Source organism: Teleopsis dalmanni, chromosome 2 (assembly GCF_002237135.1).
Source record: "Teleopsis dalmanni isolate 2A chromosome 2, ASM223713v2, whole genome shotgun sequence".
Classification (NCBI taxonomy): Eukaryota; Metazoa; Arthropoda; class Insecta; order Diptera; family Diopsidae; genus Teleopsis; species Teleopsis dalmanni.
Window position 1 is genome coordinate 133,073,231 of NC_051847.1, and position 22,800 is coordinate 133,096,030.

Consider the following 22,800-nt stretch of genomic DNA (forward strand, 5'->3'; position numbering starts at 1 on the left):
TTAAATTTATTTCTTTAGTATAGATACTTAAAATAAAATGATGTAGTTTTACCAGTACACCAAAAGAAAATTTGGGTAATTGTAGTAGATCAAAAACGTGTCGCGGGCAGTCCTTTGGACAGTCCTGATTTAACAATTAAAATTATAAATATGTTTCTTTCAATAAAAAAAATACACTTATTGATTTGTGTTAAATATTTTAATTATATTTAAATTTTTATAAAAATGTTTTATATATTTTTATAATTTTAATTAGTTAATTATTTAAATTGTCATATATAACACCACAAATTTTTAATATATTTATGTTGCGAAGATGTCTTCATGAAATAAATTTAAGCAATTACTCATTGAAATTATTAGAAATTAAAATGGCATATTGATTTCGTTCCGTTTTTCAGTAAATGTCATCAGATCACAATTTTTAAATAGAAGTTTATGATTTCTCGTTCGTGATAGTATTTTAACTTTGAAAATATATTGCAGTCTTTGAAATTTACCAAATTTAAATATAATAAGAAACAACCTGGCATCACTGTTCATTCACTTGACACAAAGACGAAGTCTTTTAATCAATTGAGTTAAATTTTGTGTGCAGGAAGTTTGGATGTTCAGCCTGCACAGAAAGTTAATTTATTAAATTTGTGGGTAAAATATTTATAAAATTAAACAAGAGATTTGAAAAAGGTAAGTGCAATAAAAAGTGTGAAAAATATAGTGAGTTACATTATATACACTGATTATTTAAAACTGTTCTACGTATTTCGTCATCGAGGCTGCTGTAGACAAACAAAATGTCGACTCGCTTTTTTTTATGTATTAATCATTTTATTTTAATATACATAAATGATGGCAATTTATAATGTTCAAATATTTTCACAATAATATGCAATACTAATATGTTAAAGTGTTTTAAAGTAATTTAAATATTGTTAAATTATATTAAATTTGTTTAAAAAACGTGGTGTTAATAATTTTCCTCAAATTGGTATTGATTTTTCACTCATGGCACTTTTTTTCAAGTCAAGCAAACGTAGCTCCCCTCTTTATTTAATTTCAATACAAAATGAGAGAATTTATTAAGTGTGTATGTCTAGAATTTTGGATATATATAATAAGAATCGTGTTAGCATATATAATATATTCTCTATATAAAATTCTTATAGGTTTAAGGAACTAAAAAATCTATAGTTACAAAGTCTAATTTTCATTATAGTTTTACAAATATTTCCATTAATCAATAAATTTTAATAGTTTGGATTAACTAGAATTTTTGTTTATTCGTTTTCTTTTCTTTTCTTTTAAATTCGAATAAAAATCATTTTTCTTCTTCAATTGTATTAACAATTTTCAGCGATGTATACATATTAGTTAGAACTGATTAACTTTTGATTTATTTATGACGTCAATGTTTTGTAAATTCTATTTATTTTTCTTAAAAAAACAAAAGAATTTTCGAATACGTCATTTTAAAAAATTATAATTATCTTTTATATACTTATTTACATCGTTATTTTGTTTAGTCATGATTAACAGTTGTCATTCAAATTTAAGTATATACAATGAGTTTGCTTCTAAATAAAAGCATATGCATGTCAAATCTGAAAACACTAAAATATAACCAGATTTGAAAAAACAGTATACAATGGAAATTAAATTCCATTATATTGGATAATATTATATTTTTATTAAGTTCTTCAAAATCTATAATAATTTTAACGACAGAAATTCACTTATAGTTACGACCTAACCTCACTAAAATAAATCATTCGACATTTTGGTATTTATTTTTTCAATTTTTATTTTAGAAAGTATTCTTTAGTGCATTATAGATACCCCCAATAATTTCAAGAGATAATTGTTATAAAATCAATAATTATTTCAACAAACCTCACTTTGTGTAAAAAAACCTATTGGTATTTAGTTTTTTCCTTAAAAGTATTAAATTTGGGAGTAATACATTTTTTTATAATTGTAAGCAATTTTATAAAATTATAACAATTGAGTCAATAAATAAATTTCAAATTTAACACTTATATACACCTCCTGTGGTATAATTCTAAACCGTTTATGTGATTTCACAATTATGATCTATATTATTTTATACAGTCATATATGTATATCCTGCATTATAATATACGCATTCTGCCTGACCGAATTTTTATAGTCAACGATGACTAAGATCAATATAAATCAATTAACCTGAACCTGGCTACTGTCAACAGTTTTGCAAAATCAGCAAAAAATTAATATTTTATTACCAAAATAAGAAACACAAAAGTATATATTTTGAATAGTTTTCAACGAATATGTATATTTTATATGTGTTATAAGTCATTAGTTGTTACAACATTTAAATATGATATTTATTAATTGCGCATATATATTTCCTAATTTGGATGTTGATTTTATTAAGAAGTTTCTTGTGTTCCTATAAAACAATTTCAAAAACTATACTAACTAGGTTTGGGTATTCACACGGCAACAGTTAATACTTGAAACTAGATTACTTCGGTATGCACATGATATTTTTTTTACAAATCTGGAGTCAACAGTAAGAGAAACATACAAATAAGAAAACATAAAACAGAAAATGGTATAGAAGAATAGGAGGGTGCAATGAAAGTATAAAATTTACTTTCTAATTAATAAGAAGTACAAAAAAGTGAAGATTTAATTTTATGTGTTCAACTCTTTAGCAAAGAATTATCTATTGATTATTCCAGTATTGTTGTTATAACGCATCAGGAAATCCAGAAACCAGGAATATGATTGAATAATATAATATATTACAAACGGTAGCGGTAGAAATGAAAAAGGGACTTAAGGGAAATATATGGGAGGGAATGTAGAAAAAAGGTTTTCCACTCTACTATAAGATTTGTTTCCTCTTTTAGACTAAAATATCACTTCCTGAATTTATACCACTTTGGTAGATAACCATACACCATATATATGTATTTTTATGTGTACATTTACAATATATACATATATTTATATACATATATATATTGAATAGTTAAAAGGAAATGTTTATAAAAGTCCTACAGATTTAAACTCAGAAATAAGTCGACTAAAAACTCAGTTAAAATTACATTTGAATGATAGTTGTTAATAGTAATAGGTAAAACAATCTTACAAACTACATGATGGCAAAATAGGGATAATACTGTCTTTTCTAGTTTTAGCTATAATTCATAACTGGCAAATAATGCCCATTGAGTTTCTTTGTTTAAAACTGAAATTCAATGAACTTTATTTCATTCACTTCCCATCGATTCTCCTCGTATGCAACCATTTGCTGCGCTACACACTTTATTTGTGTACAAGTGTAGCAGGAAAATAGTTTCACAGATGAAAAAAGTCTTTTGTGCTGTTCTATCTTTAGAAAAACCAAAATTTATATTTTTGCTTATTGCCTTCTCTCTTCATTTGTCCTCCTGCAGAACGGCTTACTCGTATCCGTAGAGTTGAAAATTGTCATATGTGCAGATATATAGATATTTTACTTATAGTCTTAAAAATATAATGTAGAAAAAACAAAAACAAGTTGGAAAATTCTGACTTCTTCTTCTTCTTTTCCGTACCATTCTTTTTTCATAAATCAACAAAGGAAGTGGAAGGTGAGAGCATTCAAAGCAACAAATTCATCTACTTTCTATAAAGAAAGATAATATAATGAAGTTTCGTGCTATGATGGTGGACCCGCAATATATGCGAGAGTTTCAAAATATAGTGATAACACTTTCCAAATTGACCAAGGAATGCGTTTTGAATATATCCCGTAACAAAATCTACTTCATTGCAAACGAAGAATCGGGCACGGTAGCACCACTTGTTTGGGTCGAAATAGATGCAAGCTTATATTTCTCTGAATATGCTATGGAAGGTGCTAAGGACAAATATCAGCAGATTATGCTGGCAATACCGGCTGTAAAATTAGGACGTGCATTAGGTTCACTACGTTCAGGTGCATTATATTGTAAAATTAAACTAACAAATATACAATTTCCATGCCTAACAGTCGAGTTTGAAGTTAAGTCACATGTTTCGGATCAAATTCGTAAGGTTGTACATGATGTACCAGTAAATGTAATACCACGCTCTGATTGGTCTCACTATGACGTTCCGGAAGTGCCATTATCTAAAATAATATTAAACGTACCTTCAAATCGTTTAATGCGTGGCCTTATCGATAAAATGAAGAATCTATCACCGACGATTGTTTTTCATGCTATGTCAACTGGTGAACTTAATTTGATAGCCGAAACAGAAATGGCCACCGTAACAACGCGTTATAAAGATCTTGAAGTACGTGCTATACATCCATCTGAAACAGATAAAGAGAAGGAACACATTGAAGCATCGTGCTCAGTTGATTGCAAAAAAACTTCGTTATTATTTTCTTCGCTGCAGGTGCCCACACTGGAATTATCATGCGGCATTGACGATGAACGTTTATTACATATGGAGGTGAATGTGCGCCAGGGCGTCACTATACACTCAATTATACCTGCAGTTTGTGTGTAAATATGTGAAACAATCTACTTGTAATGGTTACCTTACCTGTCATTCTACTTCAGTACTCTTGCGTTTTATCAGTTATGAATAAATGTGTTTTACTTTACTTTTTTCATTCAATAATAAAATAAAATACTATTTATCAGTTGTTTCTATATACAAAAAAAAAAAAAACCTACAAGAACAATAGAAATTGTGGACTTCTGTTGCATTTGTATCTTCTAATTAAAAATCCGTTTGTTATTACATTAAAGTAAATTTTTTTTATTTAAAACCATATGTTAAAACAACTCACGTTGTCGAGTCATGTGATTGAGAAAACTTTGTATCGCAACGCAATTGAATTCACAGTAAAAGCTATTATCGAACTTTTAATGTGTATCTGGAATCGGACACATAAGTTAACTCAGTTATAAAATAAAATGTCATAAGGTTTTAAATCCTTAAATCGACATATTTCATATTTCAATTACCAGACTATAAAAAATTTTTATTCTCAACTAAATTTAATAGAAGTTATATTTAAATGTAAAAATTAGAATATTAGAGGTATATTGTCCTTAGATATATCCAGTAGTTCTAACAATTGCTTGGTGTAGATTTTGGTAGTACCTAGTAACACAGAACGGTTACCATCTGATTCTTCCACTTAAGATGTATGCATCCTTTACCGTATATTCTACCAGCTGGTAAAAGCTCCAAACATCTTTCTAATCGGAGCATTTTTATCTACTTATTTTTACATAATTTACATTCATGTGAATCGAATTAGTTTTAATTTTCTAGTATTTTAGTGCAATGAAAAATTTCATAAAAAAACAAAATCTCGTCATTTTTAATAAATCTGAGCTTTTTGCTCAGAAAAGATTATACCTAACCGCTCTACCAATTATATAAATGATGGTATATCTTACCTACATACAAATAAAATAATTAATATACTACTATAGTCAATTATTAAATAGAATAAAATAAAAATAGTTCATTTTTTTTTTACTAGTAACCAAGAGCAAATTTATATTGAATAACTGAAAAAATAAACATTTTTATAAATAATCCGAGCACCACACCATTAATATTACACTGAATACAATTAGAATACATATTTTCTGGGTCTGTTACAATGTACATAGTGTGGTTTATTTGCAATGGTAGATCCTGTTTCTCCAAAAAATAATTAATTCTGTGATAAGTATCAATAGAATAGAACTGTAAATGCACAATGTTCAGGACAGACATTAAATTATAATTCATATATGTAAGTCGGAATACTTAAATGTACATTGTAATATTTAAAGTTACATTTAAGAGATATTCAAAATAAAATATATCTAAAATATGGTTTACATTTGTATGATATTTTATGTTTATTATATATGATGTTTTATTTTATATTTATTTTTTGTTTATTATATATGATGTCTTATTTTATATATATATTTTGTTTATTATATATGATATTTTATTTTATATATATTTTATATTATTATGATGTTCTATTTAATATATATATTATGTTTATTATATATGATATTTTATTTTAAATATATTTTATGTTTATTATATATGATGTTCTATTTAATATATATATTATGTTTATTATATATGATGTTTTATTTTAAATATATTTTATGTTTATTATATATGATATTTTATTTTATATATATTTCATGTTTATTATATATATTTTGTATATATTTTTTATTTATTATATATGTTTTATTATATACTTTATTATATATATGTTTTTTATACTTTACTATATGCATTTTATTATACATATTGTTTATATATTATATCACATTTTGTATTTCATGTTAATTAATATAGATTAAAAAACAAACTAATTCTTAAAAGTAACACAAGAATCTAAATGCTGCATTTCTTCAGTGTTATATGCAATGTGCTACTATTTTGAGTATCGAAACTCATATTTTGTTAGAAATAAAAGGTTAAATTAAATTAAATAAGTTTATAAGGATTCCAGTAATATGTAAAAACAATAGAGTTGAACATATTAGTTTTAGTACGCTAGAATCAAACAATTGCGTTAATGTCAGGGATAGAAAATTACTTCAATTTCACATAAAGAATGCCTTACAGGGTATCTCTATTGTAAAGCTAATAGGAGTAGTCGATTTCCTACTGAAATTGTTTTTTTTTAGTGCTTTTAGCTAGCACTTCGATTTATATTATTTTGATGTATCTACACATGTATTCAAGTAGATTTGAGCTTTTATTTGATATGGTAAGATAACTTTAGTAGGATAATTTATTTATTATTTTGTTATTAATAAAGGAATTTTACTTTTAAATATGAAATTATTTTCTGGGTTTAGGTCAAGGATAAAGTTGACACAATTGCGCGTTTAGATCCACTTACAACTGATTTTCACACATCAAGTTTTGTAATAACATGTAAAATATCCTTTTTCACGCAAAAACCTTCATGTACACAAGCAGTTGTCCTAATTTCTGCATTCTGACGATTACGATTTCGTATGCGTTACTCGCTCTAAGTTAACGTGAGAAATTCTCCCAAAAGCCAACTTACCACTGAAATTGTTTTTGCTTTTAGGCCTTTCTAGCAAAGCAAAGCAAAATACACCAAATTTGCGTGGATTCAGGCCTATATATAAACATATATATATGTGTATGCATATGTGTGCTGCAAGATTTAGTTGTTGACCTGACGAAAAATTAATCCCGTTGCTCCTGTTTGTATTTTGATATATTTTGTACTTTGATATATGTATGTTGTATTTTTGTTTACTGCTCTCCTCACTGCCTTTTTCAATTTTTGCTTTATCAATATTCAATCTTGTTTTACTTCTTCCTACGCTTTGTGCTTAATTCTTCTGCAAACATAGACGGCGTTGTTGTTGGTTCTTTATGTTTATAGTTGTTGCTTTGTTTGTTTGCAGTTTCATTTTATATACATTTTCCTGTCCTCTGCTCAGATTAAATTATACATTCATACATACAAATATGTATATAAATTAAACGTTATTATATAAACAATTATTTTTTTTTAATAATAAAGAATAAACTATAACAATTTCTTGAAAATATACATAGCTTATATTAATTTTACTGGATATTATATTAATAAATAATAAAATAATAATGAATATTATTAGATTATTTATATCAATATTTACAAATACTACATTATAATTTTTATATACTTATCAATATATTTATGTATGTGCATGTGGTAAATAAAAGAGAAAACTATGTCACATCAGTCATATGTGCATATTATATATATTTTCTAATCATTTAAACGACAGTGCTGAAATTAAAAAAAAATATATATGTTATTATCTGTTTATATCCTAACGAAATACGAAACGAAACAATAACAAATGACCACATTTCAACCGTCTTTATTTATATTACGTTTGGAGTCGCATATTGAAATTTTAATGTTGATGAACAAAAAATAGCTTTTTATGTAAAATGTGCTAGCTAGCATTGTCATTGTAGATAGGTAAATCACTCAGTTTAGTTTTTTTGAGTTTATTTATATACATACAACAATCTATTGATCAGCTGATACTAGTTTTTTTTTGTACTAAAATGAAATAAAAATAGAGATAATAAGAAAAGTTACATATGTGTGTATATCAACTGCTTTGAAAAATCCATATGTTATCGTTGTGTTTTAGCTAAAAACCATACATCAAAACGCTTTCAAATTTATTATTAAATTACTTACATATAAACATGTGCACACATATCGAATGCCATATTTACAAAACAACTCAAAAAAAGGACATTTTTACGTGAGTATTTTGTGTACCCATTAAAACGCAGTTTATTGACCTTATTCCCTGGTAACACCAAAAATTCTTCTGCTGTGCTATTTTAGGTATAATTTATTTAATAAACTTTATACAAGTAAATAGCAAAATTTTATTTTTATATCATAGCTATAGCAATATTCGTTTTCTTTATAATTACAAAAAATATACATAAAATTTATATTATCTCCATTTTGAGAATTAACAAAAAGGTGCTCAATTGAAGGGCGAGCTGGAAACTATGGTTACCATATTGAAGTAAAAATAAAAATAAATTAGAGCTTTAATTATTATACGTAGGTGTATAAAGTTTCTTAATTGAACTAAACTAAACATTTTTAAATAAGGAATATAATAACTTTATATAAATACAATTAAACGTAATTTTCTTTTATATCTTTTATAATAAAAAAAGATTTTTACTAAATGTTGCAGTTGTACTTTTTGTCATACATTCAATGTAAATAGTATCAAATATTTGTCAGTCAGCAACATTTATATTTTTCTACAAAATAATCAAAAAGAATATGTACTCTGCACCCACATAAATACAAACAGCTTTTTATGATGATTTATTATAAACATAACTACTATTGGCAACCCTTAGAATAAGTAAAACAAATAACAGCAATAAACAGAATTGAGCAAAAGAGATTACAATTCGTTTGCATTAAAATTAGCACACAACTGATTTCGTTTGCTTTTATTTATTTATTTATTTTTTATTCATTAAAACATTATTGTAAAAATAATATTATAAGAACTGTAAAATAGAATGATTTTTAACGTTATTGCATAAATTTTAATAAATAAAAATATGTTACAAAAACTAAAAGTTTGTCCTGACCTTAAACAAAAAAACAAACTTAAGTGGTTGGTAATATAGTAAACTAAAAAAAAATTATCTACTGTAGTGTTGCCAAAGTTGTACTTGTAATGCTGGATAAGCAAATAAACTTCTAAGTTTAGAAAAGCTAGTTTCATTTTGAATAAGCAAAAAAATAAATAAATTGAAATTAGTTGAGTGCAAAATAATTTTAATATCTATAATACAGTTTTTTTTACTTTTCTTTATGAAGTCTTTATGAAAAATAAATAAATGAATTATACATAAAGCATATACTGATATGTATAAGATTCTACATGTATGCAAACCAAGTATGAGTGTTACCAAATTGCACTGTGTATATTAAAAATACTAAATTTCAGTCTACAGATATGTATGCGGTAAAAGTAAACCTTGTTTGAAAGTGTATAGCAAAAAGCTTACTAGGTCTGCATACTTAGTGCACCTACATGTAGCATTATCTATATCATGCTTAGAACATATAATTTATATTAATAAGGTCAATTTTAATAATACAAATACAAAATAAAACATCATTTACAATTATAATATGTATTTTTTTTTTTTAATTCTATATATTCCCTTTTACAATTTAATTCTTATTTTTGGTATATAAATATTAAAATAAAATTAAATTAATATATGCATATCAGAAGATATTGGAAATATACTAAATTACTGAACGTACTTGGCATTAATTTTTATAATGATGGCAACTCTATAGTCTTTCCATGACATATCTCTCGCTCTGTCAATTTTTTTTTGTATTCACCTTCTGGCATTACAATTCATTTGTAAATCAGTTTTAAAAGTGAAGTGAGGAAGTTAGCAGCTAAGTGAAACGTGTGGTTAATGTACGTATCAAAAAGAAAAGTAACATCGAAGATATTTAGCAGTTTTGAGGCAGAAAAATAGAGTAATTATATTGAATTTGTGTTTAATTAAATAAATATATATATTATTTGAACTATGTTATTTAAATTCAGAAAAAATTTTGTGAAAAATCATCAGACTTGAAAAGTTTTAAGTGAAAAAGGCGTGTTGTGCATATGTGTGTGAATAAGCTTGTGAAATAGAAGTAGAAGAAGAAGGAAACAAAAAAACGTTTTTTTATTTGCTGTTTTCGATTTTTTCAATTCTAAATTTGCTTCCTACGTTTAAGTTTTCATAACTTATTTTTTTATTAATATTAAATAACGTATAATTTAAAACAATATATTGAATTTTGAATTATTTTCGTTTATATAATTATGTAGTTGTGTGCGAACACTAAATTAAAAGTTTTCATAATTACTATTCAAAATATAATTACTATTTCTGTAAGTATTTATGTACACAAAAAAAACATATGTGCTTTTATTTTCCATTTGCCTACAAAAACTTATTGTTAAAAATATTATTAATACTTATTTTTATAATTTTATTACGAAATTCTTACATATCATAATGTAACACAAAAAATGTATATCATCAGTATATATTTTTTGCATTATATATTAATTTACAAATTTTCATTTAAATTATATGAAACGAAATATACGAAATTTGTTATAATACGTGTGCAAAGAGCAATAATTAAAAAATTAAGAAAATTTTTGCGGTGTTTAGAGTTAACAGCACTGTTTATAAAAAAATATTATTTCAGCTCCATTATAACAGTTTTAACAAAGAAAATATTTATGCAAAGATTTTTTTAAACATTTTTAAGCATAGCAGCACTATTGCCTTGCATTGCCCGTTTTTGGTGCTGTTAATTAACAGATTTGATCATTTTTGGTGCTGTTTCTTCAAATATAATCCTGGTTTGGCTTTACTAAATATTTTATTCGTTTTTTTTTTTAGTACTGTCAGCTAACAGTTTTGCGATCGCAGTTGTTGTTTTTTTTGAAATTGTTCTTGTGTGTGTGTGTCTTTGCTATTTGCTATTTATTTCCAGAGTTTGGAGCTGTTAGCTAGCACTTTGACATCTGCTTTGACAAGTAACAACGTATAGATTATAAAAGTGTATTTCTATGAATTTAATAATTTTTTATGTGTTTAGATGAACTATAACATATGCTCAATTACTTAGAATTTATTTTATTGTTACCGTGAACGAAAGTGGTATACAGTACTTGATTTTGACGAATCGATTCCAATCAAGAGTCGACCAATAAGTATATAATTAATTTTTATTAACTTACTTGACAGTATGTACTGCAGTGACTATATAAATATTTGATGCAGCGCCTATTGTAATTCCTTTCTATATTAATTTAAAACATACGATAAACGTACCACCAATAAAACATGTTTATGTGTATATTTCAAAAATGACGACTTAAATTCAAATAGTTAACTAAATAATATGTTCTAATTTTATGAAAGATTTCGGAGAAAAGCAGCTTAAACTATATTATAAATAGATATGTTTACTATCTCAGAAAGCATATAAATTCAAAATTTTCCAAAGCTCAATTATGTGAAAGAAAGAATCCGAATTCTACGTAGTTAGCTATATAGCTAATACATAGTACACTATTATCTATGCATATATGATTTCATTATAATTAGAATTAATAGTTCATTTACCAAAGAATTTTATAATCACATTGGTTTAAATTTTCATTAATTATAATTAAAATAAACATATGGTATATCTGTTTTTTGTTTAAATGATAATTTTAACAAGTCTTGTAACTTATTAGCAATTGCTTTAATTGATCTTCTCTGAATATATTTGATCGATACGTCTCAGTGAGAGGACTTAGTTCTCATTTAGTTTTTCTACCTCAGATTTTGGCTGTAAAAATTTTTTTTTGTATTTCTATATGTATATTTTTGATTACTTACTATTTTTTACACATTATTTTTTATTCACAATTAGTAAAATATAATACTTTAGTACAGCAAACACAGTTCTAATAATTCAATGTGTATATATCAAGACAAAGGGTGAGGTAATCACAAATTTGATTGCAAATCGAAAAAATATATTTTATTTTTTAAATTTTAATATTTATTTATATCATATTACACAGCAAATGGTTTTATTACCTAAAAAAAAGTGAGAATAATAAAACCATTTATAGCTTAAACAGAACACATGTTTTCAAATTACTTGATATGAGACATATAAATATATCTTTAACATATTATTTATTAATAAATCAAACAAAATCACTTTAAATATTCGTAAATGAATATAGATTTATTATATAGCACTATAATAAAATTGTGCTTATTTCTTGTATATATAATATACTTGTTTTGAGAATTTACTTTACACTTTTTTGTGCTATGTACTGCATACACTGAAATAATATTTTTGTTGTGTTAGTATAATATTGTGTATAATAAGCATTTATTTATGTACAAAAATTTTACAGTGTAGTCCATTGCATTATTGTGAAGGGGGTACCAAATTACAAAGTGGTTTTTCTTATTACATTTTTTTTGCTTGTAATTCAAATTGTAATGTAAATCGTAACGTAAGGGTTATTTTGATACCAGAAGAATATATATTTGATATAAATTTGAACTAGTTTTTTTTCTAAATCTTTTAAAATATTTTTCTTTTATTTTTCCTATGGGTTATTATACATATGTGGTTGCAAGACTAGTAGCTGTATATAGTTTTGTAAGTTTTTAAAAATATATTATTCTGGTAACAGTTTCAATTGTGTATATTATAAATACTAGATTAGGTTGCCGCGGTGATAATCTTAAGCATTGACCTAGGCTTTTGGTGGAACCATTATGTCTAAATTTATGTATTTTTCATAATATAATTAATTTCTTTCAAGTTGTTCTACAATCGAATCTGAAAAATTTCAACGCGACAATGGTCATTTCTGTCAATTTATTGAGTCAACTGAAACCGATTTTTATTCACACAGCATTAATGTTTTCAGTAGGTCATAATCATTTTCTTAGGTTATATTTTCTGTATCTTTCCATAGTAATTTGTCAAGGAATTCTCAACATTGGTATCAATTTTGGTACACATCTGAAAGAAATTGTCGCTATTATTGCATTTGAAATATATTATAATGCCGCTTTGATTACATTTATAAATATAATATAAAGTCGTGATATAATTTCCTATATTCATTATATGAATAATTTTAGATCTACTAGATTATGCAGTTTGATTTCCTTTAATTTCATTAAATCTAATTTTATTATGATTAAACTGGACTAACAATTTTATAGTGTTTAAAAAAAATATATCATATATGTTATTTATTTTAACTTTCACATGACTTTATGTGACATAATTTTGATATACCCTAAATATGTAATAATATATTGTATTATTCTACATTATAGTATATTTGCTGATGTTTTACTAACCTTTCGACTGTTTTATCTATTATGTGTGAAAACCTTGTTGAGTTTTAAAATTTAAAATTAAACATTTATATAAATTCCTATCAGTTGATTGTAGAGGAAGTTACTTAACTTATGTCCCAGTAACATATGTGTGTTACCTATATTCAATAAATGCTTCATTAGTTTTTACATATTGATGGCAACCACTTTTTGATAGCTAACTTTTTATATTTCGTCTTTAAATATAATTTTTATATGTTCCATTTATTAAACGACCTTGAACTAATTTACTAGCAATTGTTTCTCTATGCACCCGTACATTTCTTGGTGCCATAAGTTTCAAGAAAAAAAAAAAAAAATTTACTAAAATCATTGAAAATTGGTTAGTGTAATTATTGTTCGCTTTTGCCTTCATTTATCTGTATACCACCCGTGTATGTATAAATACTTGGTTTAACAATATATTAGCAAAAAAAATTAAGAATTTAACAAACAATTTACATTTGTTGAAAAATTACAAAATATATACAATTCAAATAATTCTTTCAGTTATTCTTCTATTCTAATAAACCTCTCTTATAAGGTATAAAAATGTTATATATAAATATAAATTCCTGATTTCGTTACAAAGAGCTGCTTGGAATAATTAGGAGTTCAAATATTTCAGTTTCAGAAGACTTTTCACCTTTTCTATATACTATCTACTTGTCATTCTATAGATGAAGTCATGTGAGACGCAATCACTTTAGATAGTATATAAATGTTGACAAAACATTGGTGAGAAATCATCTAATCGATTCCTAAACATACTAGGTGGATTGATAAATACCCGACCTAAGCAATGAAAACACATTTTTTTTTTGAAAAATTATATTTTATGCTTCAATATAGTCTGCGTTTAGCTCGACACACCGAGTCCAACAATCTTTCAACATTTCGATACCTTTAAATAATACGATTTATCAAGTCCTTCAAAATTACCTTAGTTTTTCATTCAACTTCAATATTTGATGTAAATTTTTTCCGCTCCTTTAGGACAGTACTAAAGACAATTTGTGATCACTTTTCCACACAACTTTTCCATTTTTCAAAAATCGTGACTTTATTTTTTTTTATTTTTTGTATAGAAATATCTTATAACTTTGTAAATATTTTTTGATAAAGCATTTCACTCATGATCGTTTTCTTATACTTGCCATTTGAAGCAGGTTATCTACTATACATTTCTTCGACAAAAAGCTTCCATTAATGATCGCATGAGTCTACGTCTAAGAATTTCTTGCTGATGTTACCCACTAATATGGTTTGGCGATGTTTTAAAAATTTTTCTTGTTTTTTAAAATACTGATGAAAATTTATCATTTTTTGTACAGATTGATTGATAGACAAAATTTTATAGCTTCTACTACTATTCACAGAACAAGTTTAAACAGTCAAAATTTATTATTTAATGAAAGCTGCAATACAGATGAAATTAACCCATAACAGATGGAATTTTTAATTTATTTCTTATAAGAAACTTATTGAAAAATAATAAATAGTTTAGCTACTTTATATTATAAGTTATAACGACTTATTTTCCATATGAAAATATGACTGTTATGCGTGCATTAGGTATGGACTATATAATTCCTAATATAGTAATTGTCGTAAGTTTCGCTACCATATATAAGAAACTATACTGTCTTAAGCGTCGATAGTGCATTACTATATTTAGTCTGATTCTTAGTGTTTTAGGTAGTGAAATAATATTATTGCCCCTCAAAATACAACGTTCTTCATTTGTTTAAACAATTTTTCCTATTCGTTATAAAAATGTCAAATCAAATTCAAAAATTGAAGATATACTGTAATTAACTGTTTAATATTTTGTATATATATATGTCTTAATATAAAAAACAATTAAATCTATATACATAAAGTGTATATAAAAAATCTTATATATTTTATTTTATATGTATCTACACACCACTTAAAGCTACGCTATTTTAAAATTTGTATACACAACCAGCTGTCTTGTACATTATATATATTATAATAATGTATATATAAGCATATATATACACACACATACACATGTATGTATAAAACAAGTATATAGTCGTATGTTTAGAAATCTGTATTCTTATATAGAGAAGTAAGGGTGCACTTGTTTGCATTGCTTACCCACGTTTGATAACTACGTATCTCGTATCGTATCTCTGTTTTAACTAAAGGGCATTACATCTATTTGCTCAAAGATGTCATTATACACTTTGTATAATTTTTTATTAATTATCTTTTTATATAAAATATATTAAGAATTACATTTCAAATAATATTTATATTCTTCAGTCTTCAGAATTTCGTATCTATAAAATATATAAATTTTCAATTGTAAATCATTTAAAATTACAAGCAGCAAGTTACCTTATGTTGTATTATATTTTAGATACATACATGTATCTTCCATAGGACAATGTATATCGCATATATGTGTATATATTTTCTCACTTTTTTTTTTTTTTTTATATAAATATTTACTCAAAAGCGAACCAGTTGAGCAAAGCAGAAATTCAAAATCAAAATATAAACAAACTGTTTAACAGCTGATTTTATTTTAGCTTCCATTGTTGTTTTTGGTGTTGTTGTAATTGTAACAAGTATTTTTATTGTCTTTTCATTTTCACTGCTGTTTTCAGTATCTACACACAATTGCATATAGGAACACAGATACGAAACACACATATACACCATACACCATACACCAACAGAAAAAGTATCTCAAACTAATTGTGCACAGTGTTTACAGAGCGAGAGCGATGGCTAGTTTTTTTTTTTTTTGTGTTTTTTATTTTTTTCTTACTATTATTACCTACGGTGGTGTTCGCTCAGTGGAAAACGCATGCTTCATGTGTACGTTTTCCATGTGATCAAATTGAGTGTGATTCAGATACATTTTGTATCTTTCGGAAAACTAACTCAAAAAATTATTGCACAGCTGAGTTTTGTTTAGCTTTGTTGTTGGTTAGTGTTTTCATCTTTATGAGATTTTGTGTATTGTTGCTATTGTTTTGTTTTGGTGGTTTGCCTGAAAATACATGAAACAAACAAACATTTTACATATACTCTTATATAGAGACGTGCCCTTTTTTAATCCTGTAGTTTTTTCCACTTCGTTTTTTTTTTTTAGCAATCAGTCCTTTTTGCTTTTTTGTTTTCAAAAGATATTAATAAAACTGGCCTAACTTGCATTTTTCTTGCAGTTCGTAGCATTCTGTTCATATAAAATAATAAGCAATGTACACGCATCATATGTCGTCTATATAAATGATAGGCTGATGTATAAGTTACACACAGATACGCATTTCCGTTGCTTGACTTTCTTACTTGTATCGTTTTACGTTGTATTTTTTGACTATGTATCACTTTTACGTTGTAATTTTATTACGTCGTTATATATGCGTATTCAGATACAGCAGAGTATTTATGTTTAGCATTTATAAATAGATTAAAGTGAGCTTTCAACTTATGCTTTACTTGTATCTCTAGCCAACGATATATTTTTCAGCAACATATGAATAGACTCAAATTTTTTATTTTCAGTCTGAAGCGTGTATCTTATAGTAAACCAACTGTAATAGTTCATAATATTTTAAATTAAAGTCTCACTTAAAAAAATTTTATAACATTGTATAACAAAATTTGAAGAAATTGTTAAACCTTTTAAATGTCGTGTTAAATGTTGTGCTCTTTAAAGTGCACACTCTTTAAAATAAACAACCCTTTCATTTTGTTTTATAGATTCGTCTAATTGTGCTGTCATTAGAATTTCGGATAAGATAGTTTTGTTTATAATCTATTATCTTAATAGTTCTCCACCAAAGTTTTGCAAATTCAAGTATCTTCTAAGATACAACAAGATGTAATAGTGTTTTGATTGTTAGATCAAACTCTTTATTTTATATATTAAAGCTTAGAAATACAAAATATCCGTGGCTAAATGAACAATTTTATATACATATACTATATACTAAAGCAGTAAGTTATAATACATGTAGCATTGAACAACTCTAGCCATAGTAGACTATTTGAATCCCCCTCGTATTAACTGAAATAATTTTTCATTTTTTTTTTAAATATATACCAGCAACCTTACTCTGTAAATATGATCAAGAAAACCATAGTTCAAACAATGTACTTAATTCAAATTAAATTTTATTAAATATGCCATATGCTCCTTTTTAAGAAAAGTAAACAAACATATCTATTTATTATAAGTTTATAATATTAACAATAACATTTTCTTTTGTAAGCATATCGCAAAAGAACAACATAAAATAACATAATGGGCCATTAGACCTAAGTGGATCCACTAGGGATCACCGGTATAACATAACGTAACATAAATAAGCACTACTTCTTCCAGTTCTTGGAAGAACTGGAAATTTTATTAGGCTTATTATGCAAAACACGTAATAAAATTTAGAGTTAAAGTTTCGAAAATGAATAATTATTCTTTCTAATTATGGGTAAAAATATTTTATTTATTACATGATTGTGAATAAAATTTTCATGCCTTTTAACAGTAAAATAATAAATAGAAAACGTGACGTATTTGTTACGAACAATGACGACACAAAATACGAATAATTAACGAAATCATTCGTTGACAGTTAACTGGAAATTTCGTATGTACTTCCAAAAATCGTTCACAATAAACGAATTTTTAATCTTGGCAACCATGCCATTTGAACTGCTTATTAGTTAAGCGATTTCAAAAAGATTGGACTAAATAAATCAGCAGTGTTGTTTTTTATATGTTATTTTTAAAATAAGGTTCTGTTCTTTTGTGATATGCTTACAAAAGAAAAGGCCTAGAGTTATTAATTCATTTGTTATATTTAACATTAGCAATTGTTCTTCTGTGATATACTTATAAAAGAAAAGGCCTAATATTGAACACTGTTTTCTTATTTATATAAGCAAGCTTTCTTAAAGCTTTCTTAATGTAATTGTTGGTTTTTATTATTTTAAATAATTTTTACAAAGACGCGTAGGTTTCGTATTTAAAATAAATTTGTTAATGTTAGTTCTTTTTTTAATAATTTGACTTCTTTATCTAATATTGACATAGTACGTCGCATTTTCCCAACTTGATTTACCTCAGGTATAATTTTAAAATTAATCTCATATATACTATAAGTTTTTTTCTATAAGTATTTTAACTAAGTATTTTTCTTTTGCAAATTTTTTTTTAAAAATGATTTATTAATAAAAATGTATATATCTTTTTTTTACAGAAACGTATACATATCCTGCAATTTGTGGATAAATTGATTTTTGTGCAAGGATTCCACAAGGAGCAGTGATTAATTTTTAATCTTTCGTTTACCTTTTTATTTTAAATTATTTAAAAGACAAAGAAAGAACTACTGGGCATGTTCTGTTGTATATTAAGTGTGGTTAAGTGTCGTCTATGGCAGAATCCGCTAGCAGTCAATCGCTCTCTGCAGTGACGGAGGGGCACGGCGATAATATTACAAGTACAACAAGTACTACGACTGTTAAAGCAAAAACTCGTCGCGGCAGACAAACACAAAAACTTATATCTAGTTTTAATTCAAAAAATACCAATCAAACTGAACAAACAGCGGGTGACGGTTGTAAAAGTTCTCGCAGTCGCAGCCATAGTAGTTCAAAATCTTCTAGTGTTAAGCGTGCCTCTTTACGCAATTCATTAAGTTCCAATTTAACTTTAGACCCCACTTCAACGGCAACAGAAGCAGATATTGATAATAAAGTTTTATCACGTAACGAACGTAAACGCCGCAGTTATCAACAGTTCGTTAATTCATCTGAGAAAGAAAAAAATAGTACGTATTATTAATTTATAGATTCAATAAGAATAAAATAATATATTTATTTTTATATACACTTTACAGTTGATATAGAATTTAGTAGTTCACCTTTGAAGAAACGTCGAAATATAAGTATCGAAGATTTTACATCTACATCTTTTAATAAATCGTCAACTTCAATTAGCAGCGAGTTTAGCGATTGTGTAGCTCAACGTACACGATCGAAAACTCTTTCACCAGACGAACCTAGTACCAGTCAGGCACTAAATCGCGTACAAGCTGACACTGCTGATACTAAACAAACAAACAAACATATCAGCAGCAGCAGTTTGACTGATAAGGCAACACCACAACGCTGCAGCAGCACGAAACGCATTAATAGTAACAAAAATTTATTAAATTATTATCGCAAAACACGTAAAATCAGTCACAGTCGTACTTCAGTACAAAAAAAGCAATCATCATTGACAGTTATCGACGACAGTTCCGATAACAGCGACACCCAGCAGAATAAGTATCAGAAAAAACGCAAAACCAGCGTCGCAGAAGGTAAAATATTCTTTAAAAGAACATCATGAAATCACTCAAATGTATTGATAATGTAGTTTGGTTTCTCAATACTGATTATAACTAATTGTAAAATTAAAAACAAACCGAAATAAACAAAATTTCTTATCTATTTCTACAGCCAATCAAACGAAATTGAATTTGAAAAAAGCAAAATCAACACAATCCTCCAATAATTTACGTACAACAACTACTTCAAGCTCAAATAACTCTACAGTAACATCAACTCGCCTTATTGAAGAAGAAACGCCATTTCCTGGATTTGTTTCACGTATTAGTAAAATCAATAGCCTTCGTAGCAGTCTTCAACATTATCACGAATTGCTTGCAGGTTAGTAAAACATTGAATATTCAATGGTTATCACTGTAAAAGTGCAGTTATCAAACAGAAAGATTTTCAGTTGTGTGGGGAAGTAAACTAAAACTCATACAAATTTTGGATTTTATTATTGGTCGTTTTTTTTTTTAGTAAGGACCATACTTTTTCTCTGTTAGAATTCCAAGTTTTTATCTCTGCAAAACTGATGACAGGTTCTTTTTAACAACTTTTTTGAAGTAAATTTTACGTGAGCAAGATTGTTTTACATATGTTGGAACAAATAATAATCTAAAAGAGTTAACGTCAACACTACCCGGTGAATGAATCTAAACTTTGCTAATCAAAACTTAGTTTTAACAGGACCGCCAAATGTGTGTGTGTGGTCTATCGTTATTCTGATGACGTACCGTGTTTGTCTACATCAATTTTGGATCTTTTTGCATTTTATTACTATTTTCTTATCTAATCCAATTTGCTACCATTTATTGTATATTATTTGGTCTCGTAATTTCTCACCATGTTCTCTTGGTTAACAAAAGCGAGCATTGAATTTTCTGGTATTTGATTGCAATACAGAAACTGTAACATAACATAAACAACATATACATTTTTTTGCTATGTCTGTGCTGTCATCTTTTTTTTAATGGAATGTAAAAATTACAGCATTTTATCAAAAGTTTAACAGAAAACACTGATCTCAATGAATTATTGTTAAATAAGTAATTATTAAATCTATTTTATGTCAAACAAAATAAATTGGCATATGCAGCTAACCGTTTTAAAGTTACACTGTGCTTAACTTAATATATTAGGCGGCATTTAAGTAATACATAAATCAAACTTTTTATCTTTTAGATTATTATTGATTTTAGTGATAGCTAAATGTTGCATGCTCTACAAGTAATCCATGGACAATTTTTTATTTCCTAGTCATGAATATCTAAATCTTAAAATTAACCTGCGTGGATTGAAAACGGTGACATAAAAGAAAGTATTAAATTGTTTCGTTTTTCTCTTCCTGTCTTCAATCCTGCTTCTGATTCTTTTCTAGGTTGTTCATACGTATTTTATATCTTGTATGATATAATGTCATTGTGATTATACACTGACCACAATTAGATTTATCACTGTATAATACCTTTCATAATGAGAGAATAGCAGTTATACTATTGGAAGAGGTTGTAATCCATTGATTCCATAAATATATTTTTTTTAAACAGTTGATGCTGTATCCTTGATAGCAAAGATTGTGCTTTGGAAGACACTGGACGAGCTCGGTAACTGAAGCAAGCTCTTTATATGCTTTGAGTTAAAGATTTTTGTGATGATTTATCAATTAGATGAAACACATTTTAAAATAATATTAAAAACTGCGGCTATTTTAAAGAAGTTTTTAAACTACCAGAGTTTAAAATATTTGAACTATCTATTTTATATTGTATTTAAAAGTTAGTTTGGAACTTTAATTCAAAATATTGATTTCTAGATCAACACACGTTACGCAAATACTAATAGAAATTCAATCCAGTAGAAAGACCATGAAAGACTTTTTGTATCAAATAATGTGTTGCTATATAATCCTTTTAGATATTAACACCCTAAAATTCATTTGGATTGATTCTCTGACGCTGTGGTTTCTTTTTCTAATACACAGAACGATTCAAGGGTAGAAAAATTATTGCCACATGACTTAAATAGATCAATCGAATACAGTCAAGATGATCTCTTCTTCAGCTAATTCAGAGCTTATTAATATTATTGCTACTGAAACGATTAAACTGGCGGTTATATTTGAAATCACTGCTATTACAACTTCACTTTTGTAGAACCTATCATTAATTCCTGCTAAACTAAGTTGGTTTCTTTTTTATTTTTTAAACGAAAATAAAATAAATATAATATCTTCATCTATATTTCTCGTTATTTTGGGATACAAGTATCAATATATTGAAAAGTCCATAAAAAAAAGGTCCATATAGTAAAAAATATATTTTCTTTCTAAATGTCAAAAAAAGTAAAATTTTTATTTTTTATATAAGAATATAATTTATATCAACATTAAGATTTTTTAAAAGTATGTTGTTAATTTTTTGAAATTTATTGTAGTATGACTTAAACCAGTAACTTATGACTAGCAGCCATAGTCCGCCATTTTAAAAGTAATATTCGCTTACAGACGAAGTCAAAATGTGTGGTTTTACAAAGGAACTCGTCGTTTGTTAAACTTTTCTTCCATAGTAAAATCACTATCGCTTTTTTAAATTTACTTTTAAAAAAATTTTAATCAAGAACTTACTGTCAAAATTTTTCTTAAACTACATTACAGTTGTTTGTTACAAGTTTTCATAGAAAAATTTTCTGTGTTCTTTTGTTCAATCAATATAGATATTTCAATTTAATCACACAGTAGATTACAAATTTATAGAGAAATTTTTTATGAATAAATATTTAATTTAATTTTAAAAATTGGTTTACAATTCAGAATTCACAACAATGATTAATTGTAAGCTTAACGAAATATAGTGGAAAATTGTGCTTTTTACGAAAATTTTTGCAGTTTGGTACTTTCGTTGTTTGGTTTTATTA

General features: G+C 26.2%; 2 protein-coding genes across 10 annotated transcripts in view; both read left to right on the top strand.

The window, feature by feature from the left end:
- Positions 1 to 410: 410 nt before the first annotated feature.
- On the top strand, positions 411 to 4,627 carry LOC119675040 (checkpoint protein HUS1). Of its 2 annotated transcripts, XM_038086222.1 has the most exons (3): positions 411 to 687; positions 3,614 to 3,970; positions 4,025 to 4,627. In XM_038086222.1, the coding sequence occupies exons 2-3, from the start codon at positions 3,679 to 3,681 to the stop codon at positions 4,528 to 4,530; spliced, it is 798 nt and encodes a 265-aa protein (XP_037942150.1). In that variant the 5' UTR covers positions 411 to 687; positions 3,614 to 3,678; the 3' UTR covers positions 4,531 to 4,627. The 2 variants fall into 2 exon arrangements, with proteins under 2 accessions (XP_037942150.1, XP_037942149.1); XM_038086221.1 differs by having other exon boundaries at positions 412 to 687; positions 3,614 to 4,626.
- Positions 4,628 to 9,970: 5,343 nt separating this feature from the next.
- LOC119675038 (E3 ubiquitin-protein ligase TRIP12) overlaps positions 9,971 to 22,800 on the top strand; it is a 31,140-nt gene continuing 18,310 nt past the window's right edge. For 3 of the 8 annotated variants that reach the window (XM_038086211.1, XM_038086214.1, XM_038086215.1), the window contains exons 1-4: positions 9,978 to 10,090; positions 18,771 to 19,343; positions 19,413 to 19,877; positions 20,017 to 20,226. In XM_038086211.1, the coding sequence (XP_037942139.1) occupies positions 18,947 to 19,343; positions 19,413 to 19,877; positions 20,017 to 20,226 (1,072 nt within the window). In that variant the 5' untranslated portion in view covers positions 9,978 to 10,090; positions 18,771 to 18,946. Of the gene's footprint in view, positions 10,091 to 18,770; positions 19,344 to 19,412; positions 19,878 to 20,016; positions 20,227 to 22,627; positions 22,718 to 22,800 lie in introns of those variants that run through there. The other 5 variants (XM_038086213.1, XM_038086217.1, XM_038086212.1 and 2 more) reach the window with 4 other exon arrangements.